Raw genomic sequence first — 25225 nt, 5'->3', positions numbered from 1 at the left:
AAAAATCCCCTGGCCCAACTCATTCCATCTTCAAACCATACACGAACAACATGGGGCAGTATACAGTATATGACTTTTTTTTTCTCTTTTGCTTGTCTTTTTTGTTTTTTTGTTTTGCATTTTTTTTTGCGTGCTTGCTTAGAAACTGGTATGGCCTTACAGAGCAAGAGTCTGGTTTAAGCGTAATTGCAATCCTCTTTGCACATGGAATCATGAATCATTCCATCGGCTTTAGAATCTAAGCTGTTAATAGGCTAAAAAAAGGATTTATTTTTGCATTATAATTAAGCATGAATATATATTTAATATATTACACTGCTTGGACTGCCGCCGTAGCAACCCTAAACTTCCCAGTGCTGCAAAACAACTTGCCCCTCCCATAATCTTACCCCACTCAAGTTTTCGAAAGCTTTCTTCCCACTGCCCACCCCCCGTAATATTCCTCAGTTCATATATTTTGTTTTAAAAGTCACCCCCTTTGTTTTTTTTAAAATAGATATTGCCACATTCTTAAATTCATGCATCACTGCATTGCTATTGCACGTAGTGTGTATAGAGTAGCCACCTGTCTTGCCTTGAACCACCATCCATCCTCATCTTCTTGGAATTCCACCTACGAACCTTGCTCCCCAGCTCATGGCTTGTGGACATCTTCCCTTCGGACGATCTTGTAGATGATCCAGTAGAAAATGTTGAAGATGAGGAAAGCCATGGGGAAGCCGATCCGCGAGATCTTATCTATCTTCTTGGCCCGCTGGACGAAGAGCTTGCGCATCTCGGCGTCGGACTTTGAAGGGGGCGGCGCTGGGTTGGCCGTGTTGTTGTTATTGGCTCCCTTGACTGAGATGCCGTCCTTGGCCTGAAGGCAGGCGGGCCCCATCCCGTAGGCCGAAAAGTTGAACCTGCCTTCTCCGGTGTCGTCCTCCTGAAATATATTAAACATAGGGCTCTACTTACAAATAAGATATAGACCGTGCACCCTTGCTATAAGGCTCTCCTACCATAGCTTCAAAGTCCCTGGGGACAGGTTCCCTCTTGTCAGGCCTTGCTCAAGTTAGGCAACCCCCTCTTGGAGAGACCAGCCTTATAGATGGGTGCAGTAAAACGCACAGATGCAAAGCAGGGGATCCATTGGAAAGTGGGTTGACCTGCCTTTCCTTCGGGAACTGTTCCTTGTCCTCAACAAGATATCCCCTGTTTTGCTTCTGCCCCTCCTCCCCATCCATACCTTCTTTATTCTCGGCTTGCCCAGAAGGAGTGGGCTCCATGTAACTCATATAGCAAGAGTTGTTCCATGTGGATTTCTACGGAGTTACATGGACTTTGAGCAGAAAAGGCTCGTCCTTTAAAAGATACCTGCGTACAGCATCAGTTTTGATGGCCGATGCTCCTCTCTGTCTCTTTGGGGCTTTCCCTTTCCACTCTTGTTCCCTCCCTCAGTCTCTTGCAGAGATCTCTCAAGGTCATAGAGGCACAGCTACAGGCTCAAACTGGGCTAACAGTCACCGCAAGGGATTCTGGGACTGGGTCCTGCCGGTGTGTGGGAATGTGAGTAGGGCTCACGGTATCCTCACAATACTTAAGAACCCAATAAAGAATATTTTATGCTTCTATGAGCTAGAGAAAGGCTACATTCAGACTGACCTGCCTATTTTCGAAAGAGTTAGTTTAAAAATATAATAAATAAAAAAAATTAAAGATAGTGAGACATCACCTATGGGATGTATGAATATATGTTATACTTTAAACTGCCCTGTGCTCCTCAGATGAATTTAATACTGTATTGGCCTGAATATAAGCCTCACTCCCCGCTCCCCCCAACTCCGACCGTTAAAAGTTAAAGTGCGGCTTAAATTTGTGACCTTACAAAAATTGGCTTTTACGATATCGCTGCTGAAACAGACATCCGATAAAATGGAACGGGCATGAGTGCCTGCAGAATTTTAAGGGAGTGGCTTATATTCGGGTGCAGCTTACATTTGGGCCAATACAGCAAATTGATTAAATAAATAAGAAGTCTTGTCAGGGCCAGGAAAAGAAGCCAAATAACTGATGGCCTTTAATTCAGAATATGAAGCAGCTGTGATGATGCTCTGAACACAAAGGTCATTTAGCAATTCCACGAGCTCCTGGCCTAGATATTAGCATATAGAAGCTTCTGTTTTTCTAGCTTTCTTAAATATCAGTACACACAGAGTAGGACATCCAGTTTAAGACTCTGCATTCATTATCATGGGTGAAGCATGACCTTTCCAAGTTATATGCTGGGGAGCAGTTGGAGGAAAAGGTGTGGTGAAAATTGCCATCAGTTAACCTATGGACTTTGATTTAGACCAAGTTCCCTATGCATGGCTTTTCCTTTTCCTTTCTTTGCAGAGTATCTTTTAAGAGCGGCCTTGCATGGTATGGATGAATTGTACCGCCACAAGTTCACAGCAAGGAAGTATGAATGGAGTTGAGAGCGCTTTGGCAAATCTGAGCAAATAATACTGAATGAAGTTTTGCTTCACCTGGAGTTCGCTGCCAGGCATATGACTTACCTATGGAACTGTTTAGTCTCAGGAGCAGGTTGGATCTGTAAGCGCATCATCCCTGTTTCCCTTTCCTCCCCCCTCTCTCCCTGGGAATAGCACTGGCTCTCTAGAGTCAACACCAAAAGAGCTACCTGTTCTCTGTTCACACTGTCTCATTTCACACCTTGAACTGGCACAATGCAAGGCGCTGGTTTTGATGTTTACAGTACACTTTCTCAGCTGTGAAAATGTTCTAAAGGTGGTATTCAAAGAGTTATCCTGTTGAGTTTTTTTATATATATATACTTTTTCCAGACTCCCTTCACTCCCATGTGCAGAAATAACACAAAGTGCTTTGGAAAGTCTGGGTTTCAAAAGCAAAGGGAACTGCTGTACAAGATGATTAAAAAGTCCAACACCGTTTGGTGAGGGAAGAAAATCTCTTTGGAAAAGCTTTTGGCGAGGGAAGAAAATCTCTGAAATGTCCCTGTCTTTTCACCTTTGTTATCTGGAAGTTTTGCTCCCTCCTGGGCTCATTTCTTGTTTTCATTTTTTAAAAAACCATTAACAGCTTTATATCATTGACAATTTTTATTATTGGCTTGCCTTAGAATCACAGACTTGGAAGGTAGCACAAGGGTCATTTAGTCCAACCCTCTTTTTGCCCAACTTTGGGCTTCAACCCATGACCCTGCGATTAAGAGTCTCATGCTCTACCGCGCTATCCCAGCTCATTGTATCTTTGCATTTGGCTTGCAGGTTTTTGGCACTTTTTATTGTTTCAGTAGGTTTGTCAAGATTTCCTTTTTTCTTCTTCTTCTTCAAATGAATCATTCTTGTGCTTTGTGGCCTCCTTGATCCTGTTGCTTAACCATGCTGGCATTCAACATCCAGATGGCCCAAAGAATGTATCCTGATGAAAAAATATTCCCAGGGTTCTAAGAAAACCTCCCTTTCTTCCCCTCTCATCCTTCTTCCTGGGGAAAGATAGAAAAGGGGAGGTGATCTTATGCTGGTTTAATGGATAAAAGGAGAGAGATAGGAAAGATCACAGCATCAGCCTGCCGAGAACAGCTGCTCTCAGTGCTAGGCAGTGTTCTGCACTGTGTGTAGTTGCTGCCTGCTTTCAAGTACTTTAATAGATCTGTATGCTACTTCCCCCCCTGGGGAATTTCCATGCATGCATAATATTTGTCCTCAATTAGAACCAAGATAAAAGGAAGTCAGGAGTTCATAGAACTATTATTTCTACAGTTTTGGCACTAAACTATAAAAAGAGATTCCAATTTATTTAATAGGCAGATTTAGATTATGGTGACACAGGCAAACGTGGGTTATCAAATTATTAAATGGATTTTGCTACTTTAATTTACGTGATAGATGAAGCGTTGAAAATTACCACCCAGTTAAAAGAGAAGGGGCGAGTTAAGAATTGGGACGGGAGGCAGTCTTTTAACCTCAAGATGACTTGGGGGCTTTTCAAAGGTGGTTTTTCTTTTTTAAAAAATGTACTGTCTGCCTATCTTTCCATTTTAAAAAATAAATAAAAAAGAATAAAACCTTGCTCTGGCCAGCAGGTGGCAGCAATGCGAAGCAAGAAACTTATCTGTATCCCAGGAGTCACATTCTGCACTTTAGCCGTACCACAAAGATAGACTTCTGAAACTCATGGGGTTAGAAGCTCAACTCTAAGGACTTAGAAAAGTCTATGTGGAAATGGTGGGTATATTTACATTTGGGAAGGTAAAATTGAAGCCCATTGTAATATTAAACTCCCACACACCTAGTCATCCCACCAGCCAGTTTTGATATTTTTCAAAGAAAAAGCAGTCAGGAGATCTGGTTCAACTGCTTCCTCTCTCACCCCCCTGCCCGCCCTCCATGTCCAGTGCTCCACTGCTAGTGCTAATTCTTGCACAAGATTCAGGAGACTAGGTGTACAGACTGATATTAAATCTACACCTTATTCAGAAAGAAGAAAGAGAGAAAGAAAAAGGAAGAAAAGAAAAGAAAGGAGGCAAGCCTCAAGATGGTGATGAAAGGTAACAGAACTTTAATGAAATGATAACTCTAATTGAATTAATTAATTAATTGTCCCTATGCCTTTTGATTGAAATATTTCTCGAGGAAGAAGAATGGTTGAATTATTTTTGAGAGATGTTGCCTTACCAGAAAAATAACATTGTTCAATTTTCCTTTTCATTACAAGTTCCCTTTATTTCTCAGTATCATTTTCAGGCTAGCCTCTTTTTTTCTTTTCTCTTTTGTAGTGCCAGCCAACCTTTTTCCCTCTGCAGAAAGGCAACAAGCCACCACAAAAAAAGAAGAAACAAAGTACCTTCAAAGAATTTTTGTGGCAAAATAGTAGATTGTCACTCTTTTCCAGCTGCTCAGTGGGATATTTATTCCCTCTTCTCCATTTGCTTTGGGCTGGTATGAAGTCACCCTCACAAACCCACCATGAGTGAGGCAGGCAAAGAGCAAGTGGCTGGAGTGGTAGCAGGAACATGTCAAGAAGCTGCCTTATGTTGAGAGTCACACCCTTGGTCCAGTGTTGGCAAAGAAAAACAACTAGAGAATCACAGCGCCTGCTGTAGCTGCAGAGACTGGTAACTCATAACTGCCGCCTCCTGTGTTGCTTTTGTTGTGTTAGTGGCACTGAAGTGACCTCTCCAGGGTGCAAGTCTGGGCAGTTTGTATGGAGGTCCTGGGCTGCCCAGACAACAAGACCCCTATCTTGGCTTCACTGATGTGGACCAAAGGAAACCAGAGCAATATATTTGGCACCATCTTGGCTGCAGGAGTTGCCAGAAGGAGGAGTATGAGATGCCATCCAACAGTCTTAGGGACTATACTCCAGATTTGTGTAGGGTTTACTCCACAGTCTTTTCTTTTGCCAAAGATGTCCCGAAAGACAACAGGTATGGATTTCCCCATGGGAAGCCCTTCTCATGAATGAGTATGGACACAAGGCAATGGAGATTTAGTATCAGAGTTTTCCTTATTCTAGATGGGCTACCTTCCCAGGTGGATCAGCCCATCTGGCTTCTTGATTGTTGAAGCCACTCTTTGTTTCCTCTGCTCAATCCGCCGGAGTCTCTAGCTAGCTCAGTAATATCTGCACTGCCTAGCAGCAGTTCTGTGGAATCTCAGGCAGGTAATGTTCCAGGCCCTGCTTATAGATGCTGGGGACTGAATCGTCTCTGTGTAAAGCAGGTGCTCTGCTACTGAGTTACGACCCTTTCCTGCAAGTTACCAGAGCCCAAGGGCTAGTGACAATATAAAGAGGAAGCTCCGCACACAGCTCTAGCTTCTATGAAGCCAAAAGAAGAGGTCTAAATCCAATCCTTTTTCTTTCACCTCCCCTGCAACCCTCTCTGGTAAAGCCTGAACAAGACTACAAAGCACCTGTTTCAGGTTGTAACCCTGAACAAGAGCATGCTAAGGGCTGGGGATATACTGCAATGTTCTGTTGTAGACGCCACTTGCTGTTTTTTGTCTCAAAAATGTCTTGCCCCTTCAAAACACTTCTTTGGAGTAGGCAGGTTCAGAGTCAGGGAGGCACAAGGAGGCCTACCAAGTTCACCTTACTCAGCTTGAGGCCAGTCACTGACAAAGTTCATCCATACAGTTTAGCATCATTACAGATGGCCAGTCAAACTGCTTAAAAACCCTCCTTCCTTGGAGGTTTTAAAGCAGAGGTTGGATGGTCATCTGTTCTGGAATGCTGTAGTTGAGATCCCTGTACTGTAGAGGGTTGGACTGGATGACCCTTGTGGGGGGGTCCCTTCCAATTCTACAATTCTATGATTCGACAAACAATTCTATGATTGACTGGTGAGAGAGTTTGCTCTACTTACCTTTATATAGGAAACTGGCTACTTCAGCAGTGCAGTTCTAAGACCGTTCCTTGCCTCCCAACCCAGCTAAAGAAAGCAGCATGGACCCATGAATGATATCGCGGCACGTGAAGCAATGTGGACAGCATGACCGGGAGAGCTTCAGTTACAGGCACAGGCTCTTTGAATCGGTAGAGTTAACTTTTTGCAAAACTGGGAGAGCAAGCTGAATGTCAGAGAAGCAACTACTGCATTGGCCTTCTGTTTTGGTAGTTTCCCATCCATTCTCAAATGCTTCTCTCAAGCCACCTTAATATAACACATTATGGGCCGAGTTTCACCCTTTACACAGAGGGCAGGTTTAAAATGCCAATGATGGTGACCTTCGGCGAGCAGCACAGCATTTGAAGGGAAGGTGTTTGCCTGTAAACCAGGGCCCCTCAGAAATCTTTGGGCTACAGCTTCTGCCATCTTTGGCCATGCTGGCTGGAACTGATGGGAGATGGAGTGAAATAGATGACTACAGCTGTCCACCATGCACCAGAGAGCATTGATTGGCTGTAGCTCCTGGCCCCTTCCAAATGATACACACATCTCCCTTTCAAATATGGCTGCCAGGCTCGTCTTATTGGCTCATCGCTGATGTGCTCCAATCTTCCCTGTCCGAATGAAATGGTCTCCAGTGTCCATTCTTGATCAGGCCAGCCTTGCCCCAGGACCCGTCCATTTCAGCTGTGCTCTTCTACACGGCTGCGTCGGCTCGTGTATCGCTTACCTTATGGTGCCGCCTTCTCCTTCTGAACCTGAGCAGCTCCTTGTGCTGCCGGGACACAAAGTTGACAGCGGCATACTCCAGCAGAGCCGAGAAGACAAACAGCAAGCACACAGCCATCCATATATCAATGGCCTTCACGTAGGACACCTGGGGGAGAAGAGAGGATGAGGTTCACAACTGGAGCCAGGTGCTCTCCAGCCAGGTAGACTGGCAAGCCTAGCAAAGTCTGCTCCAAGTTAGCCAGCTGGGGTGGTTCGGTTGCATCGCTCTCTGCTTGAGGGAGGGCCAAAGCTAGCATAAATGTCCAACCACTTTCAACTTTCCCAATATTTGTTGATTCATTTTCCCAAGTACCCATTCCCTAGTACAACTAAAGGCCAAGCTACACATTCTGCTAACCACATAGCTTTGCCTTTAAGTGTAGGAAGGTGTTTTTTTTAAAAGCACTAATAATCAGTTTTTTGTGGGGGGGGGAAGGTGAATCTGGATTGAGACTCTAGTCTAAGGAATGGGTTGGGGGCTTTAATCTTTCAAGACCTTCCATAATAGAGACCTCTGTTGCTCCTGTTGCAATTTGCATTGGACCCCTCCGTTCGCTTTTCTGGAAACTCCTCCCCCTATGCAAATTGCAGATATGCCCTCCTATAATCTGGATCAGGTCCATAGGGAGGAGTAATGGGTTAAAGCCCTTTACCCGCTCATTAGGATCCTAATTTGTAACATCTCAGCCATGCAGACCGACTGGCAACTTGTGTAACCAGTCACTTAATGGCACAGATATTGAAATAGCCAAATATTATTCCCATGTCTCCTCCTCGTTCCACTACCTGCCTTTCCTCTGTTATCTCCCTTGGTGGCCTGTTTTCTGTATTGTCAATCCCACAGGGTAGAGATCCATCTTCTTCATGCAGTGCTAGGTGGGTGGCTCCATAATGTTTTTATTTATTTACCAGAATGGATATAGTGCTTGCTAGATAGAAGAACTCTATCATATTTGGTTGGTACATAATATAAAGCCTGCTCTCTCTCTCTCTCTCTCTCTCTCTCTCTCTCTCTCTCTCTCTCTCTCACACACACACACACACACACACACACACACTTATTATGTCAATGGAAATGGAATTCCCACTCCTGTATTTTGTCTTACAATAACTTGCCCCACACATTTCAAATAGATTTTCTACCCAAACAGAATGGATAGCTTCTGACCTTTGCTTGCAGTCTCATAGCACACACACATACATCCACGCACAATGGGCAAAGTCCCCTCTTGCCCTTCAACAGAGAGCAAATGAGTTTGAAACATTACTACAGGGTTTAGATAGCACTGAGATAGAAAGGAACACAGGAAGCTGCCTTGTACCAAGTCAGACAATTGGTCCATTTAGCTCAGGTTGTTTCAGAGTAGCGACGTTCCCAGTGTACTATGCCGGAGATGCTGGGGTCTGAACCACAGGCCTGTTGCATATGGAGTAGATGCTTTGCCACTGAAGCACCACAATTTTCCTCCAGTACGGAACCTACTGTATATTTATCAAGTTTCCCCCATGAATAATTCCATTCTCCCCCAGAAATTTCCATTTGTAATTTTGTTGCCTATTTTCTCCGCATGTTCTGGGTTTTGCTTTTTTTTTTTTAAAAAAAAGTGCAACAACAGATAATGCATTTGAGCAAGTGCTTCCTTTGACTTTTTAATGTAGGAAACTGCCTTGTATGGGGCCCAACCATTTGCCCTTCGAAGATCAGTACTGCCCACAATGACTGGCAGCATCTCTCCAGAGTTTCAGACAGTGGACATTCCCAGGAGATTCCGGGTATCGAACCTGGGATCTTCTGCATGCAATACTGATGCTCTACTGCTACTGCTGAGCTACCAATGTTACGTCCTTCAATTATTCTTCTCTCATCAGTCCTGGTTGAAAGACAGCGACTGATTTGTACATGCTATATTGTACATAACAGTGGTCTTACATGGCTCACATGCTGTTGAACCTATTGAAAGGATTTTATCTTTTATCCAATTTTTAGACCGTGGGGTACCCATGGATCATAATAGCCTATCTGCCCTTCTTTATTGAACTCAGGGTCAAAAGGAAGTGAAGCTATAGGGCAGGGGTGTCCAAACTTTTTTCAAAGAGGGCCAGATTTGATGATGTGAACATGCCTGAGGGCCAACCCAAAGTTGTTGACCTTTTTTATTGGATTGAAGTTGTTGAGCTTTTAAAAAGGATTTTACCCCAGGAAATAAACTGCCACAGGGGCCGGATTAAACCGGCTGGCAGGCCGGATTAGGCCCCCGAAACAGGCTATAGGGGATCGTGCTGGTGTCTCCTAAATTTGTCTTGGGATATGATGGATGGCACTAAATAGATAATAAACAATGAGCCAGACAGTTATTTACAGTATGTCTGGGTGGAAGCAGGAATCTAATAGGAGGCTAGAATCTCGAGCCTATAATGATGGTGAGATTTCTCATGAGAGAACCATGACTTTCCCTAAGAAGACGGTGCTGTTGGTGCATCTTCCTAGCTAATGCACTGACTCCTCATTCAACCCTCATTTATGAGAATTACACTTTGCTATTTTAAAATGTATTTTGTATCTTTGTAAATTATTGTCTTTATTTCTCTAGGAAACTCAGATGACTGTTTCTTTCTTTCTTTCTTTCTCCAGATGGTCTTCCTAGCAAGGGAATGGACAAACCGTCAGCTTCAGTGATCTTATATATATTCCCTTAAACCAATCGGAATTTAAAGTCCCATGCTGAATGTTACTTCTCTGATCACTCTTCACTGTGCCCTGTAACTCAGTCATTGTAAGGGCATCACATAATTTCAAGGTGCTTCATCGCAGCTCATTTGATCACTACACATATTTGGGTGAAGCAAAATCCCAACGGACTTTTTTTTTTCCCTTGGGGAAAAAAAAGACTCTTCAGAAGGGGATGATTTGGAGCAGAGAAGCCAAAGAGGAGGGAGTGCTTAATCCTGCTCTGATAATTTCTCTGCTCTAAATTGCGCCCCCTTCCACCAGCTGCTTTCCTCCCCACAGAATTTCACATCTAGGAAGGTAAAGATGCATTTGGAACATTTGGTGCAATTGTGGGTGTATGGTGCAACGAGAGAAAAAGACTCTCTCCCCAGATCAGCTTTTCTTTCAAACAGGTTTTATTACATGCATTTGCAAGCAAGGTTTAGTTCAGCCCCAAGAAATGATACTTTCAATAGGATCCCTTAAACCTGAACTGTAGCTATTACCTGGCTGGCTACCTGTCATCAAGAGTTAAATTAGTTCTGCTTTAACATCTTCTTTTTATTATTATGATTACCATTAGTTAATTAATCCATACTAATAATTTTAGACAGTTAATTCACAAGCTGCAATTCATAAGGACAGCTTAACAGGGGAGAAAGCAAGACCATGAAATGGTGATAACCAATATATAATGTGTTAATCACTAAACTTGAAGTCATTAATATTATATATTTTCTTCTAGGACTAGAGTAAATCTTCTGGTATAATCTAATTAAATGTATATATTTATAAATGTATATATTTTAAATATACAGCTTTCAAAAAATAATAATTTTATTTTCTTGTTCCTTACCTACTCTGAATCTAATTACCGTAAATGCATAAGTACCACTGTTTAAGTATTCCATGGTCTTTTTAGCTGATTCTCTATCTGAGGATCTTCTCTGTTTTTTCCATTTATTTGGATTCACAATTCATGCTGCAATTATCATATTATTAACCTGTTCTTGCTCGTTTCCAAGGACCACATATTCATTATATTATCAAAAGCTTCCTTGAAAGACTTCGGTAATACACAAAATACCCTTAAAAATATATAACCTTTATGACATCATTTGAAAACTGATGGATTTTGCCATTGTTTCACTGCATATGGAAATAATCTGCTCCTGGAGATATACAATGCCAGCACACACCCACTATTTCACTAATGATTTGGTTTAATTTAACTGGTGTTAAACGCTTTATCTTTCACTGAAGCTTACAAAAGAAAGTGAAAGGGATCCACCGGTTATATATGCTAGGGGTTAGGGGTATGTGGGAAACAGCTGAGGAATATGCCAAGCTGGTGTTTTGAAAGGCGTTAGCTGCAAAAATCTACTTAGGAGTCTCCTTCTTTGGAGGTCTTTAAGCAGAGGCTTGACAGCCATCTGTCAGGAATGCTTTGATGGTGTTTCCTGCTTGGCAGGGGGTTGGACTGGATGGCCCTTGTGGTCTCTTCCAACTCTATGATTCTATGATTCTAGGAACAGAAGAAGCTGCCATTTACCAGATTGGAATATTTGCCCATTCAGCCCACTATGTCCTGCTTTGACTGGCAGCAGCAGAAGCCTTTCGCACCCCCTGCAACCCAACCCAACTAGAGATGCTCTAACTGAGCTCTGCCTGCTCCCATAGGGATTTCTGAATTGCCTGCTTCAAACAGGACATGTTACCTTGGGCAAAGATGCTCGGGAACCGGAGCTCTGTGTGGTCATAGTGAGCACAGTAGTGATGCCCAGACCAACTCGGGCAGGCGCAGCATCCATGTTGATCCAGAAAGAGATCCAAGAGAGAATTACAATCAGCAGACTGGGGATGTACATCTGGATCAGGTAGTAGCCCATCTGCCGCTCCAGGTGGAAACGAGCTTCTATGCAGGTGAACTTGCCTAGGAATGAACCAGGAAAAGGTTAGCCTAATGGGGACCAGCAGGGGCATGGGAGAGTCTTGATAGGAAGCATTTTTAGGCAAGAGGTCACCTGCTCAAATAACCATTTCATGCCCAGGCCTGGGATTCAGCTATATAGCTGCAAATATAATGTTCTAAGTGCACTATACAAATGTGACACTAGATGGTGCTGATGAGTTAATGACAAATTCCACATATATTTTACAACATTTTTTTAAAAAAGCATTTTCACAGTGTTTTGTTTTTTTAAAATATATATATCTGTGTAGATTCAGCCCTGGGCACAATTTCAGGGCTGCTTCACAGGTGACACTTTCCCTAAGAGGGAAAGATGTGCAGATTGCAACATCCTAGTTAGTACATATGTTGGGAAATTGTGTTGGGCAGTCGGTTCCCAGCGCAAAGTAGGCATAAGCTCTCACTTGCTTCTGGGTTTCTTTGCCCTTTCAAACAACAGAGCAACAAGTATTTAGCGGCTTCCTATCAGGAATACTAAACTGCAACCCACCTGTGGGGATAGATGTGTGTGCTTCAGCCTGCATATGTCTGAATTGAAGGAATTATTGAAACTGCATGCTCCACCTCCCAAATTAGAGGCATCCCACGTATACAGAGAGAGCTTGTTTACGAAAACCTTTCAGAGATTTACTTGCAGATTCTATGAACTGTCAAGGGTTGCATCTAATGATAGTTCTGCTTAGAGTAAACTCATAGAAATTGAGGAACATGACTCACTTAGTACAACTTGCTCGGGAGATTATGGTAAGGGTAATGTGAATGTAGCAATTTTTCCTGGATTCCCAGTACCATTCTGTATAATACAGGGTTGGTATGACACCACTGCGCTGTGTATTACCTCACCCTTGCCTAACATCGTAGGTTGCAGTGAGGGTGTGGAAACTAACAATGTGATGACTAGGGGTGCTGGAGAATTCTAGTGAAAACAGAAACAAGATTGGAAATCAACAATGTTGACTTATTCATCCCATATTCGGACTGGAAACCAGCCCAGCAAATGCAATGTTGTTCATGCTTTCAAGTTGCAAGCAACGTGTTATTGACTAGGGTTCCGCACCCCTGCCATTTGCATTGCATTTTCTTTGCACTGAAATGAATGGGGTGGAACAGCATAATGACAATGTGACTTAAGCAATTGACTTAATTAATTATGTCAATTAGATCATTTTGCCACAGCAAACAGTGTGCCAAAAACAGGGCTTTTAGCGGAAGATGGGCTGCAGTGGAACGGAACCAGAGCAGCATGCAATGAACATGTGATACAACAGAAAATGATGCCTAGTGATGGGATCTTGTCAAATTACTAGGAAGGAGGGAGGGAGTTCCTCGTCTCTTGTAATACATAGTTCTGCCTTTAAAGTGTTCCGAAAACAAGAAGCTGCTGTAAATAAAATTTTGGTCCGATGTAGCAACTTTGCTAACACACTATCAATTACAGGTAGGTAGCCCTGTTGGTCTGACGTAGTCAAAACAAACAAACAAAAAATCCTTCCAGTAGCACCTTAGAGACCAACTAAGTTTGTCATTGGTATGAGCTCTTCAATCTGAAGAAGCTCTTCGATCTGAAGAAGTGTGCATGCACACGAAAGCTCATACCAATGACAAACTTAGTTGGTCTCTAAGGTGCTACTGGAAGGAATTTTTTATTTTATTTTTTGTTACACTATCAATTAGATTAGATGGCTTGTTGAACAAGTGGAATGGTTGGTGTTTATCACTAAAGAGAAATGCTGAACAAAATGTGTGGAGCCAGAATCTCATCAGTTGACGATTTCTAGGGAGAAATGTTTGGCGTATATTGGCCATCCCTGACATGCATTATAATGCTTAGCATGGTCATGCAAAAAGTGCAAGTCCACCACTGACCTGTATTGTAATGCTTTGTGCAGTAGCGCAAGTCCTTTTCTTCCTTTAGGATGAACTGAGGCAGGGTTAAATCATCAGCAACCTGCACAGCTCCTTTCTCTTGCCACTCAAATATCAGATCGTTCATTGTGTAGCCAACTACAAACAGCAGAGGGAAAAACGAAACACTTGAGCATGAGCTGTGATTTGGACTGGATTCAAATGCTTGGAGGGGGCAAGAAATAGCCCCAAAGTTGCTTTGAGTTAGGTGTGTTTCCCAATCCTGAATAGGTTCACTGTGGTAGGGATGTTGGGGTGCGCACATTTGCAAGCATGGATTAATTTAAAGACATATAAAAAGAAGTGTACACAGGGCAAAATGGCACCGGGGGCTTAAGGTAAAATTCAGATGACCAACTGACATGGCTGACATTCACATCTAGTACAATGGTACCTTGGTTCTCAAACTTAATCTGTTCTGGGAATCCGATTGACTCCTGAAACCATTCAAAACCAAGGCACGGCTTCCAATTGGCTGCAGGAGCTTCCTGCACTCAATCGGAAGCCGCGCCAGACATTCGGCTTCCAAAAAACATTTGCAAACTGGAACACTTATGGATTTGCAGTGTCCAGGAGCCGATTTGTTCGGCAACTAAGCCATTCAAGAACCAAGGTATGACTATAGTACAAACCTTTTGTCTCTTAACAGCAAGATACACACATATAACGGATGCTGCTCCCAGCCAGATAGTTCACAATTTACAGGAGGGTCAAAACTAGATGCTAGGGTAAATGCAGAACTGCTACCTAGAGTGGCTGCTGCTCATTTAGTCTTCTCCTCCCCTTATCTGACACCTACATGCCTTGTGATGTGTTATCACGACATTCTGCATTATCTGGGCTCCACCACTGGCAGCTAGTGGTGCAGAGCAGGGGTGAAGAAATGCGAAACACCACAGCACCACGAGTTCTATTAGACACCAGGTGGACACCAGGGAACAAGGCACATGGCAGCCAATTTTGTTGATGGCAGAGCATTCAGCACAAAAGCCTTCATCAACCTGGTACCATCCAGATATAGCTGGACTACAGCTCCCACCAGCCTCATAGGAGTTGCTGTCCAATGCCAACTGGAGGACACCTGGCTGGTGAAGACTGTGCCCTAATGCCTGTGTTGGCCCCTTAAATGGACTCAACAGGAATGAAGGACAGAGGACAAAGGCTGATAAATAATGAGCGAGCATTGTATCGCACAGTCTTCTCCAGACAAAGGATTTTGTTGTTGTTGTTGCCCTCTACCCCAGAGTATTCTCCATTGAGAATCTGTTGAAGCAAGCTAAATTTAAGCTGGACGGATTGAACACTGGCAGGGAGTGTGATCAGAGAAGCATGAAAACTTGCACATGACAACACAGTCTGTCCCAATGCTTCATCTCTTCCTTCTTCCCTCCGGTTTCTCTTTCATAATTGGAGGATTCGGCTAAGAGCTGAGCAGATGATGCAGTGGAAGTCTGTGTGCAGAATGGCAGCTATTTTTAGAGGGGAAACCTTCAAGACTCACAGCTCTCCAACTGCATAATACATGTCTGGACGTCCATGGGGAAGTTCTTCAGATCCATGGGACAAGCCAGCGTCAAGGTGATCCTGTGAAAGGAACGGAGACTGAAGTGATTCGAGAGCTTCAAGCTGATGTGACAAGCAAGTCATTGGGGTGACAACTGAGGTCAGCAGGGGTCACCCTCAGGCCTACGGACAGAGGAGGGAGATACAACCCCCTGACTGCTGGAAATAGGGCCATGCTACAAACATTAACTCCATTAATGCTGCTTAATATTTATGCTCCCCAACATAGATACCTCCACATATAAAAAGGCAGAACATCCAGAGGAACCTATGCTGCAATCTTCCCTGGCTATGTAAATTCAAATAACTTTTTTTGAGGGGGGGGGGCAGTGGCAGGGATAGCATTAAAGCATTAAAGTCCCTCAACCAGCAGTTTGAAATGCTGCCATCACCATGGGGTATATTGTTCCAAGGCTGATGATCACGTATGCTGAGGACGCAGCTATCAGGTGAGGAGAAAATGTTCCTACATGTTCTGTAGTAAGAGAAACAGTGAAAGCTACCAGTGTCAGAATGAGATTGGACCCATTTTTTCCCAACAACAGCAGCAATAACAGGAGCACTTCCAGGTAATTGCATCAGAGAGAGACCCAGGTCAGGTCCTTGGGATTTTGCTACCTGAGGCGAAGGACGACATGGTGCTCCCTCCCGCAACCCCATTCGCTGTGCAGAAGCTGACGGGCAGCTGAATCGTACATCAGCATTGGCAATACAAGAGCATCCTTCTGAGCACCCAAGGGTTGCAGGCGAGTTTTAAAGGGATGCCAGACAGGCCTATGGGACATATAGGGCAGCAGACAACTACCGGTAACTCATTCTCTCTGCACAAGGATTTTTTAAATTACACAACAGAAGGTTTGCCCCTTGCCTTCATTTCCCAGGCGCCCTGTGCTCTGGAGGGTTTTTGAGGAAACCTATAAAGGTTGAGGGGGTGCATAGTGGGGAGGGTGGGAAGCTCTACAGCAACCTGCAGGAACTCTTGTGCTGATGGAATGAGTGAGTTAGATACCACCCATAGCTCTAATCTATAGGCGGAATGAGCAAGGGGCTCAGGAGGAATGGCAGATGGAAAGACTGCTGTTGCTGTCTCTCAAAATCCGTCACATGGCATGAGGCAACTAGTGATAGGTTTGACCTTGGAGAGACCCAACCCAGCTGATCCCTGACCTGTTTAATGCATGATGGTGAACAAAAGGGCTAACACAGTCCTACGGAAGATGCTCCCCGCCCCGCTGGGGTCCTTTCAGACTCTGCAATGGCCCCTGTTTAAAAAATATTTTTTGTTTGTTTTTCTGCCCTTCATTCGAGGATCACAGGGCAGTTTACAATATAAAAACACAAAATTACATAACATAGTAATGAACAAAAACAATAACATGCGCATACAGTTTAAAAGGTCATAGATTGTTTAATTAGCCAAAGACCTGGGAGAAAAAGGAATATTTTTGCCTGGCACCTAAAGGTGTTGAACAAAGGCGCCAGGCAAGCCTCCCCTAGCATCCCCCATCCTGTTTAGGGAGCACAGGGGCACAAGGAAGAAAGGGGGGGCAAGTCCCCATTGCATGAGCAGACCTCATTCCCCCCAAACATACTCTACTTAGCACACACAACAACTTGATTCAATAGGACTTTCTTCAGATAGGCATGACTAGGGTCATCCTGTAGATCACTCCACCTTTCCCAACACCAACCTCCATGAGTATTGCTCCTCCGTATACCTTTCAGACACGAGCGGTATGAGAACACATGTCTCTCACCTCTCCGAACAGAACTACAAATGGTAGGTCACCTTTGTTGGCAGTTGTTTTATTACCTACCTATTGTTAGCTGGAAAGCATTTCAAACAGCTGTGTGAATTAAAGCTTTAGGTTCCCAAAGACCTGGGCTACGTGCTTGGACTACGGCTCTGCTGTCTGCTGTTTGAACTGAAGCCACCTCCTGGGTCCCCCCCCTTCCTTTTTTTGTCTGCATTACTACACTGGCTGTTTATTCTGTTCCTCGGCACACCAGCACGACACCTGCGACATGAGCCAGGTGTCCCTGTGGGATGTGCCCCTGTGCATTTTGGGATTGCACTGCAAGGCTTCAGCAAGCCAGAGTTTGCAAACATTGCGCGAGTTCACAGAAAGGTAGTCTTTAGAATCTATTGTCAGCGCTTTCCTTCTCTAGCATTAGGCTGCACTTAACAGGAAAATGGCATATTCTTAATTGTATTCTTTTTAGGAGAGCGGGGAGGCATCGGGAAGGGAGGTTTGGAGGTGGCTAGAATGGATTATTTCCAAATTGAAACCAGTGCAGTTATCTCAGTTCACGTAGCATTAATCTGAAATCCAATGACCCAGAAATAACTGTGTTGAGAAATGGTGTGTGTGTGTGTGGGGGGAGCCAGATCTATCTGGTTCTACTGTGTGATTTGCCCTCTCTCGAAATAATTTTCATTCTCCTCCAAGCAAAGGAGACTGAGCTGGAACATCTTTCAAACTGTAATATACCAGCATGCGGAGAATCCCCTTATATATTCTCAAATTTTACCAAATTTTCAAAGAAGTGCTGTTGCAAAGGGCAGCACTAATGTCTGTCACCTGGTCTCTAGAATTTTTTTCTAGAATCTCTGTGATCCACTGAGGTATTGCCATTTTACAAAGCAAGACTATGTACAGTGGTACCTCGGGTTACGAACTTAATTTGTTCCGGAGGTCCATTCTTAACCCGAAATCATTCTTAACCAGAGGCATACTTTCGCCAATGGGGCCTGCCGCTGCGCCACCGCCGCACAATTTCCGTTCTCATCCTGGGGCAAAGTTCTCAACCCGGGGTACTACTTCCAGATTAGCGGAGTTTGTAACCCAAAGTGTTTGTAACCCAAATCGTTTGTAACCCGAGGTACCACTGTACAAGATTTTGTAGCAGCGAATCAGGCACAATGAATCACGGTACTGTAAATCCTGAATATGGCTGAAGTCTACACACCAAGGGTGGAAAACTTGCTCCAGGTTGAGATTAGCCTTCTGGGTCTCCTCCTGACCATCAGCTGTCTGGCAGGGAGCAACTGAGAGGTCAAAGGGCAAAGTGTGCAATTGCAGCTCCTCTGTCTGCAAGAAGATCAAGGCAGAGGGGAAAGTGTCTCGGTAGAGAGGCAGATGTGTCCCTTACAAATACTCAAAAAGTCATATATGAATTTTGCAATTGCACGCATGTAGTTTTTGGGATGCACATGCATTTCGAAAGTTGTGGTTTGGAACAGTTGTATTGCAGGCCTTGCAGTTTAGCCGTGTGTTGAGCTTATTTGGTGGATTCTGCTTGAGATTACTGAGTTGCTTTTTGCATTTTGCACAGTCAGGAGAAATAAGGGTGCTAGAGAGCATCTCCTGCACACCACCATTCACAACCCTTGGGGGAGAGGGGGAAAGGCTATGGAGAAAACAAAAAGGAAAGCTTCAGTGTATCTGCTTACATGGAAAATAGTTTTGTGTGGGTGTATATGTGTATGTAATTGTCTGCCTTCTTTTGACTCTCACTCCACTCACCACTTGAATGAAACCCCTGAGCTCTTTCTCCTAGGAAGTACAGCTAGTGGCTTGGAAATGGCGCCCCATCCCTTCTACACAAACCTACTTTGGCTGGGATTTTTGTTGGAATAGATATGCATGGGATATTGTTGCATGTGTTTTTTCTATAGAATCTAAGAAGCACCCGCTCTGACCAATGTGTCATAAGTTAAAGAAATCTAAGACAGTGGAAAAGTTTAGTGCAGCCCCTGGCACACTGGCCCTTTTGTTTGCCTTTCTGATATAGGAACAAACCTTGGTGCCGGCTGGACCATGCATTGTTGTCAGTAACCCTAGCCATCTTAGATTTTGTTAACTCACGTAGTGTAAGAGCAAACAATTATCTCAGGGCTGAATTAGCCATTAAGCAAAATAAGCGCTATACCAGGCATCCCCAAACTTTGGCCCTCCAGATGTTTTGGACTACAATTCCCATCTTCCCCGACCATTGGTCCTGTTAGCTAGGGATCATGGGAGTTGTAGGCCAAAACATCTGGAGGGCCGCAGTTTGGGGATGCCTGCGCTATACAGTCATATCTCATGTTACATCCACTTCAGGTTGCATGTTTTCGTCTTGTGTCCTGCAGCAACCCGGAAGTACCGGAATGGTTTACTTCTGGGTTTTGCCGCATGTGCAGAAGCGCTAAATTGTCCCGCGCGCCTGCGCAGACATGGCACTTCGATTTGTGGGCTTTTCACGTTATGGATGGGCCTCCGGAACAGATCCCATCCATAACACGAGGTACCACTGTAACTTTCCATTGCCAAATTTACCATGGAACACATGGTGCAGCTGAACCAGGTTCTGCAAGAAAGGTTCCCACAATATATGTGTGTCGTAAGTTCAGTGCAACCAAAAAATGTAAAAAACAAGATTCAGTCATGCTGAACTTTATACAATAACTGTAGAAGACAATATTTTACAGTTTATTATTGTTTATGCAGTGGTACCTCGACATCCGAACGATTCGACTTCCGAAGTCGACAACCACGGAAGTCATTTTGCCGCGCGTGCGTTCTGCACCTGCACAAAGCGGCGCACACGGTCGGCGCATGCACAGAAAGCAGCACTTTGAAAACCAAAGACTTCGACTTACGAAGACTGCTGCGGAACGGATCATCTTCGTAAGTCGAGGTACCACTGTATTTCAAATTAGATATCTATGGGGGAACCAAAATCTTTTAAGTGCTTGGGGCTTCTAAAGGTCTTAATTCAGCCCTGAAATATCTTCACATGATTTCATGCTTTTGCAATATAATTTTAAATGGAACATTACTCCAGAATTCATGTTGCGGTCTAGTTCAAGATCAACATGTGAAGGACCTACACCCTGGAGACTCGCGAAGGGTCTCCATGCTTCCTTTTCTCACCTGATACTGTACAGGACATTCCCATTTCTGGCGATGCGCAGAAGTTTGTTATCTGTGGTGATCTCATGGAAATGAGCCCCTTTTTCATTAGCAAAGAACAAATCGGGCTTCCAGATGGAGTCCAACATGGATGGGTCCAAGTCCAAGGAATCATCTGGATACTCATTGTACGCCAGCCGGGGGTCATTCCACTGCTGCCGCAAGAAAATATTCACTCTGTAATCCTGCATGGAAGAAAGAAAAGCAAAATTATGGGATGCACCAAGGAAAGGTGTCAGAAATGGCCAGAAACTGCAATGCTAAATTGCACTGAAAAGCAGCTGAGACTGAATGAACAAAAGCAAATGCAAAGTCTTTACTACTGCTAGGGTCAGGGTCTTTCTCTCTCTGCGAGTTTCGCTGCTGGTGCTATTTCTTAGGGAAGCGCCTGTATTTTTAGCTCTGCAGCCAAAGGGGTTATCACAGGGCAAACAGCTGCAGCCGACACCTGTTCCATGCTGTGATTTTCAGACCATCCATCGACAGACAGGGGCTGTGGTTTATCAGACTGAAGAGGGGATATTATCCAGGCTCATGGAATAGGCATTGCGGGATCCTCTCCCAGGTTGGGCTGGGGTCACACAATGATGAAAGACCTCTTAGGTATATTGAGAATGTGCAGAGGATGGAAGGTTGTTCTTGGGAATATTCCACCTGTTTCTCAAGATTAATGGTAATTTCCAGAGCCTTTTAGAAGCAAGCAAGCAAGCAAGCAAGCAAGCAAGCAAGCAAGCTATTCTACAGTTGAATTTCATAACAGCTCTATGAGATCAATTCTGTTTTGCACATTGGTCTCCCATGGCCAAGATCTGGGGATACTAAGGAGGGAGAAGATTGGGCAAGGGAATGGCTTGAAACAGAACAAAGCCCAGATGACAGTGCTCAGCCAGAAGGCTCTGTGAGAAGAAAGCCCCATTAACCAGCACTGCTGCTACCTCCCCAACCCAAGAAAGTTGCCCCGTCCTCCTCTGAAGACTGCCTACAAACTCTCGGTAGAACAGGAGCCCCCATCCCCACCACTGCCTGAAGAATCAAGCACTGAAGTGTGCATGCACATGGAAGCTCATACCTATGACAAACTTAGTTGGTTTCTAAGGTGCTACTGGAAGGATTTTTTTATTTTGTTTTGACTGCGTCAGACCAACACGGCTACCTACCTGTTTCCCAGAGGCTGTGAAGCAGGAAACCTTGACCTACCTCTACAGCTCATTTAAAGCTCTGATTGTCTCCAGACCTTTCCTGGAGCAGCGTCCTAGCTCGCTTGCTGCTGGGTGCCTGTATCCAGCTCAAATTTCCCTCAGCTCCACGGGGAGCTGTCCATGGTTCTGTCTCTGTGCCTTAACACTCGTCCCACTTAGCACCTCCTCTCTAGAACAGGATAAAGGGGCAATCCAAGTTGAGAGTGTGTGGCTTAGTCGATATCATCCATGCATCTGCTTTGGCTGGATTAGATGGGCCATTGGCCTGATCCAGCAGGCTCTTCTTATGTCCTTATGACTGTCAGAGAGTGTAAAGCTCTGAACTGCAGTTGCTGGGAGAAATGGAGGAAGGGATATTGTGTGTTCATGGGCATTGGGTTTGCCATTTTGCAAAGCAGGGTGCTGGATGAGGAACCATTGATCTGACGGAGCTCTCTTCTAGTGGCTTGGACAACTGCATCTCTGATGGCATCTCCATTGCCACTTCAAGACATTTTAATGGATTTTTGATTGTTTTCAGATGTTCTACTTTTTGTTTGATTGCTTTGATGTTGTATTGTCAAATTTTTGTTTTGATTTTTTAAATATTTTTTTTAAAAAAGAATGAAAGTGCTATATGAAATAGGTGAAATAAATTAAGTAAATAAATAATCTAGTATGGCTTTTATATTCTTACTTCTAAATACTCTTCGGGTAGATCTTTACAGGTATAACAGGGAAGTGTGCCTTCAATATTTTATCAGGTAAAACACAGTGTTCCTCAGCTATCAGACCTTTGTGAAATTCTCCACCAGACCATACTAATTTCAAAATATGTTACTTGCTCATTTTTTAAAAAAGTTTCCACTGTTATTTCAAATTAGCATGATGTCTCAGGAAGAGAGTGCAAGCCTGCATGCATGAGGTTCTGGGTTCAAGTTCTGATGGCTTCAGGCAGCAGAACAGCGAAAACTATTGCTTGAAGTCTCACAAAGCTGGGCTTGAGATCCTCAGTCAATAGTCCAGATTATATTCCTAGGGTAGAAGGCCAGAATATACCCTGCAGTATTTCCTCCTCCAAGAGAATAGCAGTTAAATCATATACAAATCAATGAACAAATGTTCATGTTGCACATTATTTTTTAAAATAGGAAATAATAAACATATGGGAATTTTTTTTAATCATCAGGATTTTTAAAACATAACTTTTAAACAAATGTCCACATTGCATAGTATTTAAAAATGAAAACAAGTAGCATCTGGAAGATGCTTCCAAAAAAATTTTTTTAACATCTGTTAACGAGAGCTAATTTGAAATGTTCCAAATATACACATTTTCAGCCTTAAGCCGTGCTTCTAATATAAGGAATTATTTCAGGCATGTGATACCAGAGCCAGTGTGGTGTAGTGGTCAGAGTGTCTGATTAGGGCCTGGGAGACCAGGGTTCAAATCCCCACTCAGCCATGAAGCTCACTGGGTTACCTTGGGCCGGTCACTGCCCTTCAGTCTAACCCGCCTCACAGGGTTGTTGTGGGGATTGAATGAGGAGAGAGAGAACCATGTATGCTACCTTGAGCTCCTGGAGGGGAAAGGCAGGATATAAATGCAACCCATCCATCCACACATCCTCTTCAGCTATGACATGGGTTTGCCCAATGCATGTGAGGATGTTGTGAGTAGACCCAGGCTGCATGCTTCCCCCATTTCAGCCCTCACAGATTCTTTTTTTCAGTGCCTAAAGATTGCAGAGCCTTTTAAATTAAAGGTTAATTAAAGGAATTCATTAAAGGAATTAAAGAACCTTTTAATGAGGGTGAAAGAGGAGAGCGCAAAATATGGTCTGAAGCTCAACATCAAAAAAACCAAGATCATGGCCACTGGTCCCATCACCTCCTGGCAAATAGAAGGGGAAGAAATGGAGGCAGTGAGAGATTTTACTTTCTTGGGCTCCTTGATCACTGCAGATGGTGACAGCAGTCACGAAATTAAAAGACGCCTGCTTCTTGGGAGAAAAGCAATGACAAACCTAGACAGCATCTTAAAAAGCAGAGACATCACCTTGCTGACAAAGGTCCATATAGTTAAAGCCATGGTTTTCCCAGTGGTGATGTATGGAAGTGAGAGCTGGACCATAAAGAAGGCTGATCGCCGAAGAATTGATGCTTTTGAATTATGGTGCTGGAGGAGACTCTTGAGAGTCCCATGGACTGCAAGAAGATCAAACCTATCCATTCTGAAGGAAATCAGCCCTGAGTGCTCACTGGAAGGACAGATCCAGAAGCTGAGGCTCCAATACTTTGGCCACCTCATGAGAAGAGAAGACTCCCTAGAAAAGACCCTGATGTTGAGAAAGATGGAGGGCACAAGGAGAAGGGGATGACAGAGGACGAGATGGTTGGACAGTGTTCTCGAAGCTACCAACATGAGTCTGACCAAACTGCGGGAGGCAGTGGAAGACAGGAGTGCCTGGTATGCTCGGGTCCATGGGGTCACAAAGAGTCTGACACGACTAAACGACTAAACAACAACAACAAAGATCGCAGGCCACAATGTGACAGAATGGAAAACAAATACAAAGCCAGCACAAGAAATGAGTTGAATGAAGGAGCCCTTAGACATGCCATGGATAGGGTGTTGGTATTAGATCTGAACCCAGCCAGGAAACTCACTGAGCAGCCCTATCAAACAACCTCACAAGATTGTTGTGAGGATAAAGCAAGATAACTGGCATAGCTCAGTGGCTAAAGATATGAGCAGAAACATCTCGGGTTCAAGCCCCACTATCAAGAAAGAATCCATAGGACGGCCTTAGGGAAGCCAGCCTCTCTTTCCCGCTCCATCTGAAAATAAGGAGGTAATGCTACTAATTTCCTTTACAGGGCTGCAATCACATATATGAAGTTCCTTGAACATTCAAATATTCTACGGAAAGGGATGCTAGGGAGTGGTGTTCTAATCCAATATATTCTGCCTGAGCAACCCCGAGGAGAACAGAGATACAAATCGTGTAACAAATAAATTCTTTTTTGGGAAAGAGTCATAGCTCAGTGGTAGAGTGTCTACTTTGCATGTCAAGTGTCCCAGATTATTCGTTTATTTCATTTATAAATCACTTCCCATGAGGCAACCTGAAGCAACTCACAATAAAAAGACATACTGTATAAAACAGTTACAAATATAAAAGACATTAATACAATTGCATATGCATTGTTTAAGACAATAGCAGTGCTTGCATGGAGTCACTTCCCACCCAATACAGATATCAACTGGGGTAAAGTCGATTAAATTACTGGCATCTCCAGGTACAGCAGAGACTGTCCCACATCTGAAACCCATAGGAGTTGCTGCCAGCCAGTGTGGACAATACTGGACTAGACGGACCAGTGGGCTGACATATAAGGCAGCTTGCTTTGTTGTGCCTTATGTTCATAAATACTCAAATTCTGGTCTGGGGCAATATGTTGATTCCATCTCCCTTCATAGTATCTAGCTTTCTTTCTGTGCCAAAGAAGAGAAGGACATGTGGTGTGTGTGTGTGTGTGTGTGTGAGAGAGAGAGAGAGAGAGAGACAGAGACAGAGACAGAGACAGAGACAGACAGACAAAGCAAGAGTACACAAATGGGGCCAACCCTATTAAGGATCCCTGTTGTTCATAGGGGTGTCCCATCCAGCTGCAAACCCAGACAGTGATGCAGATTTTATGGGCTTGCCCTCTAATTTAATGGAAACTTGTCTCGCCCGTGCTATTGAGAATGACATTTGCTTCACT

The 25225-nt window shown here is 43.9% G+C and overlaps 1 protein-coding gene across 1 annotated transcript in view; it reads right to left on the bottom strand.

Annotated features, from left to right (window-relative positions):
* Positions 1-335: 335 nt before the first annotated feature.
* Positions 336-25225, bottom strand: part of GLRA1 (glycine receptor alpha 1) — an 84896-nt gene continuing 60006 nt past the window's right edge. Inside the window, exons 4-9 of the mRNA XM_035105715.2 lie at positions 20238-20461; positions 15257-15339; positions 13717-13854; positions 11597-11811; positions 7128-7274; positions 336-925 (exon numbers count right to left, since the gene is read on the bottom strand). Coding sequence (XP_034961606.1) covers positions 635-925; positions 7128-7274; positions 11597-11811; positions 13717-13854; positions 15257-15339; positions 20238-20461 — 1098 coding nt within the window. The 3' untranslated portion in view covers positions 336-634. The remainder of the gene's footprint in view (positions 926-7127; positions 7275-11596; positions 11812-13716; positions 13855-15256; positions 15340-20237; positions 20462-25225) is intronic.

The sequence above is a fragment of the Zootoca vivipara genome, chromosome 2, assembly GCF_963506605.1.
Source record: "Zootoca vivipara chromosome 2, rZooViv1.1, whole genome shotgun sequence".
Lineage (NCBI taxonomy): Eukaryota > Metazoa > Chordata > Lepidosauria > Squamata > Lacertidae > Zootoca > Zootoca vivipara.
The sequence above is the reverse complement of the archived record's forward strand: the minus strand, read 5'-3'. Positions and strand labels throughout refer to the sequence as shown.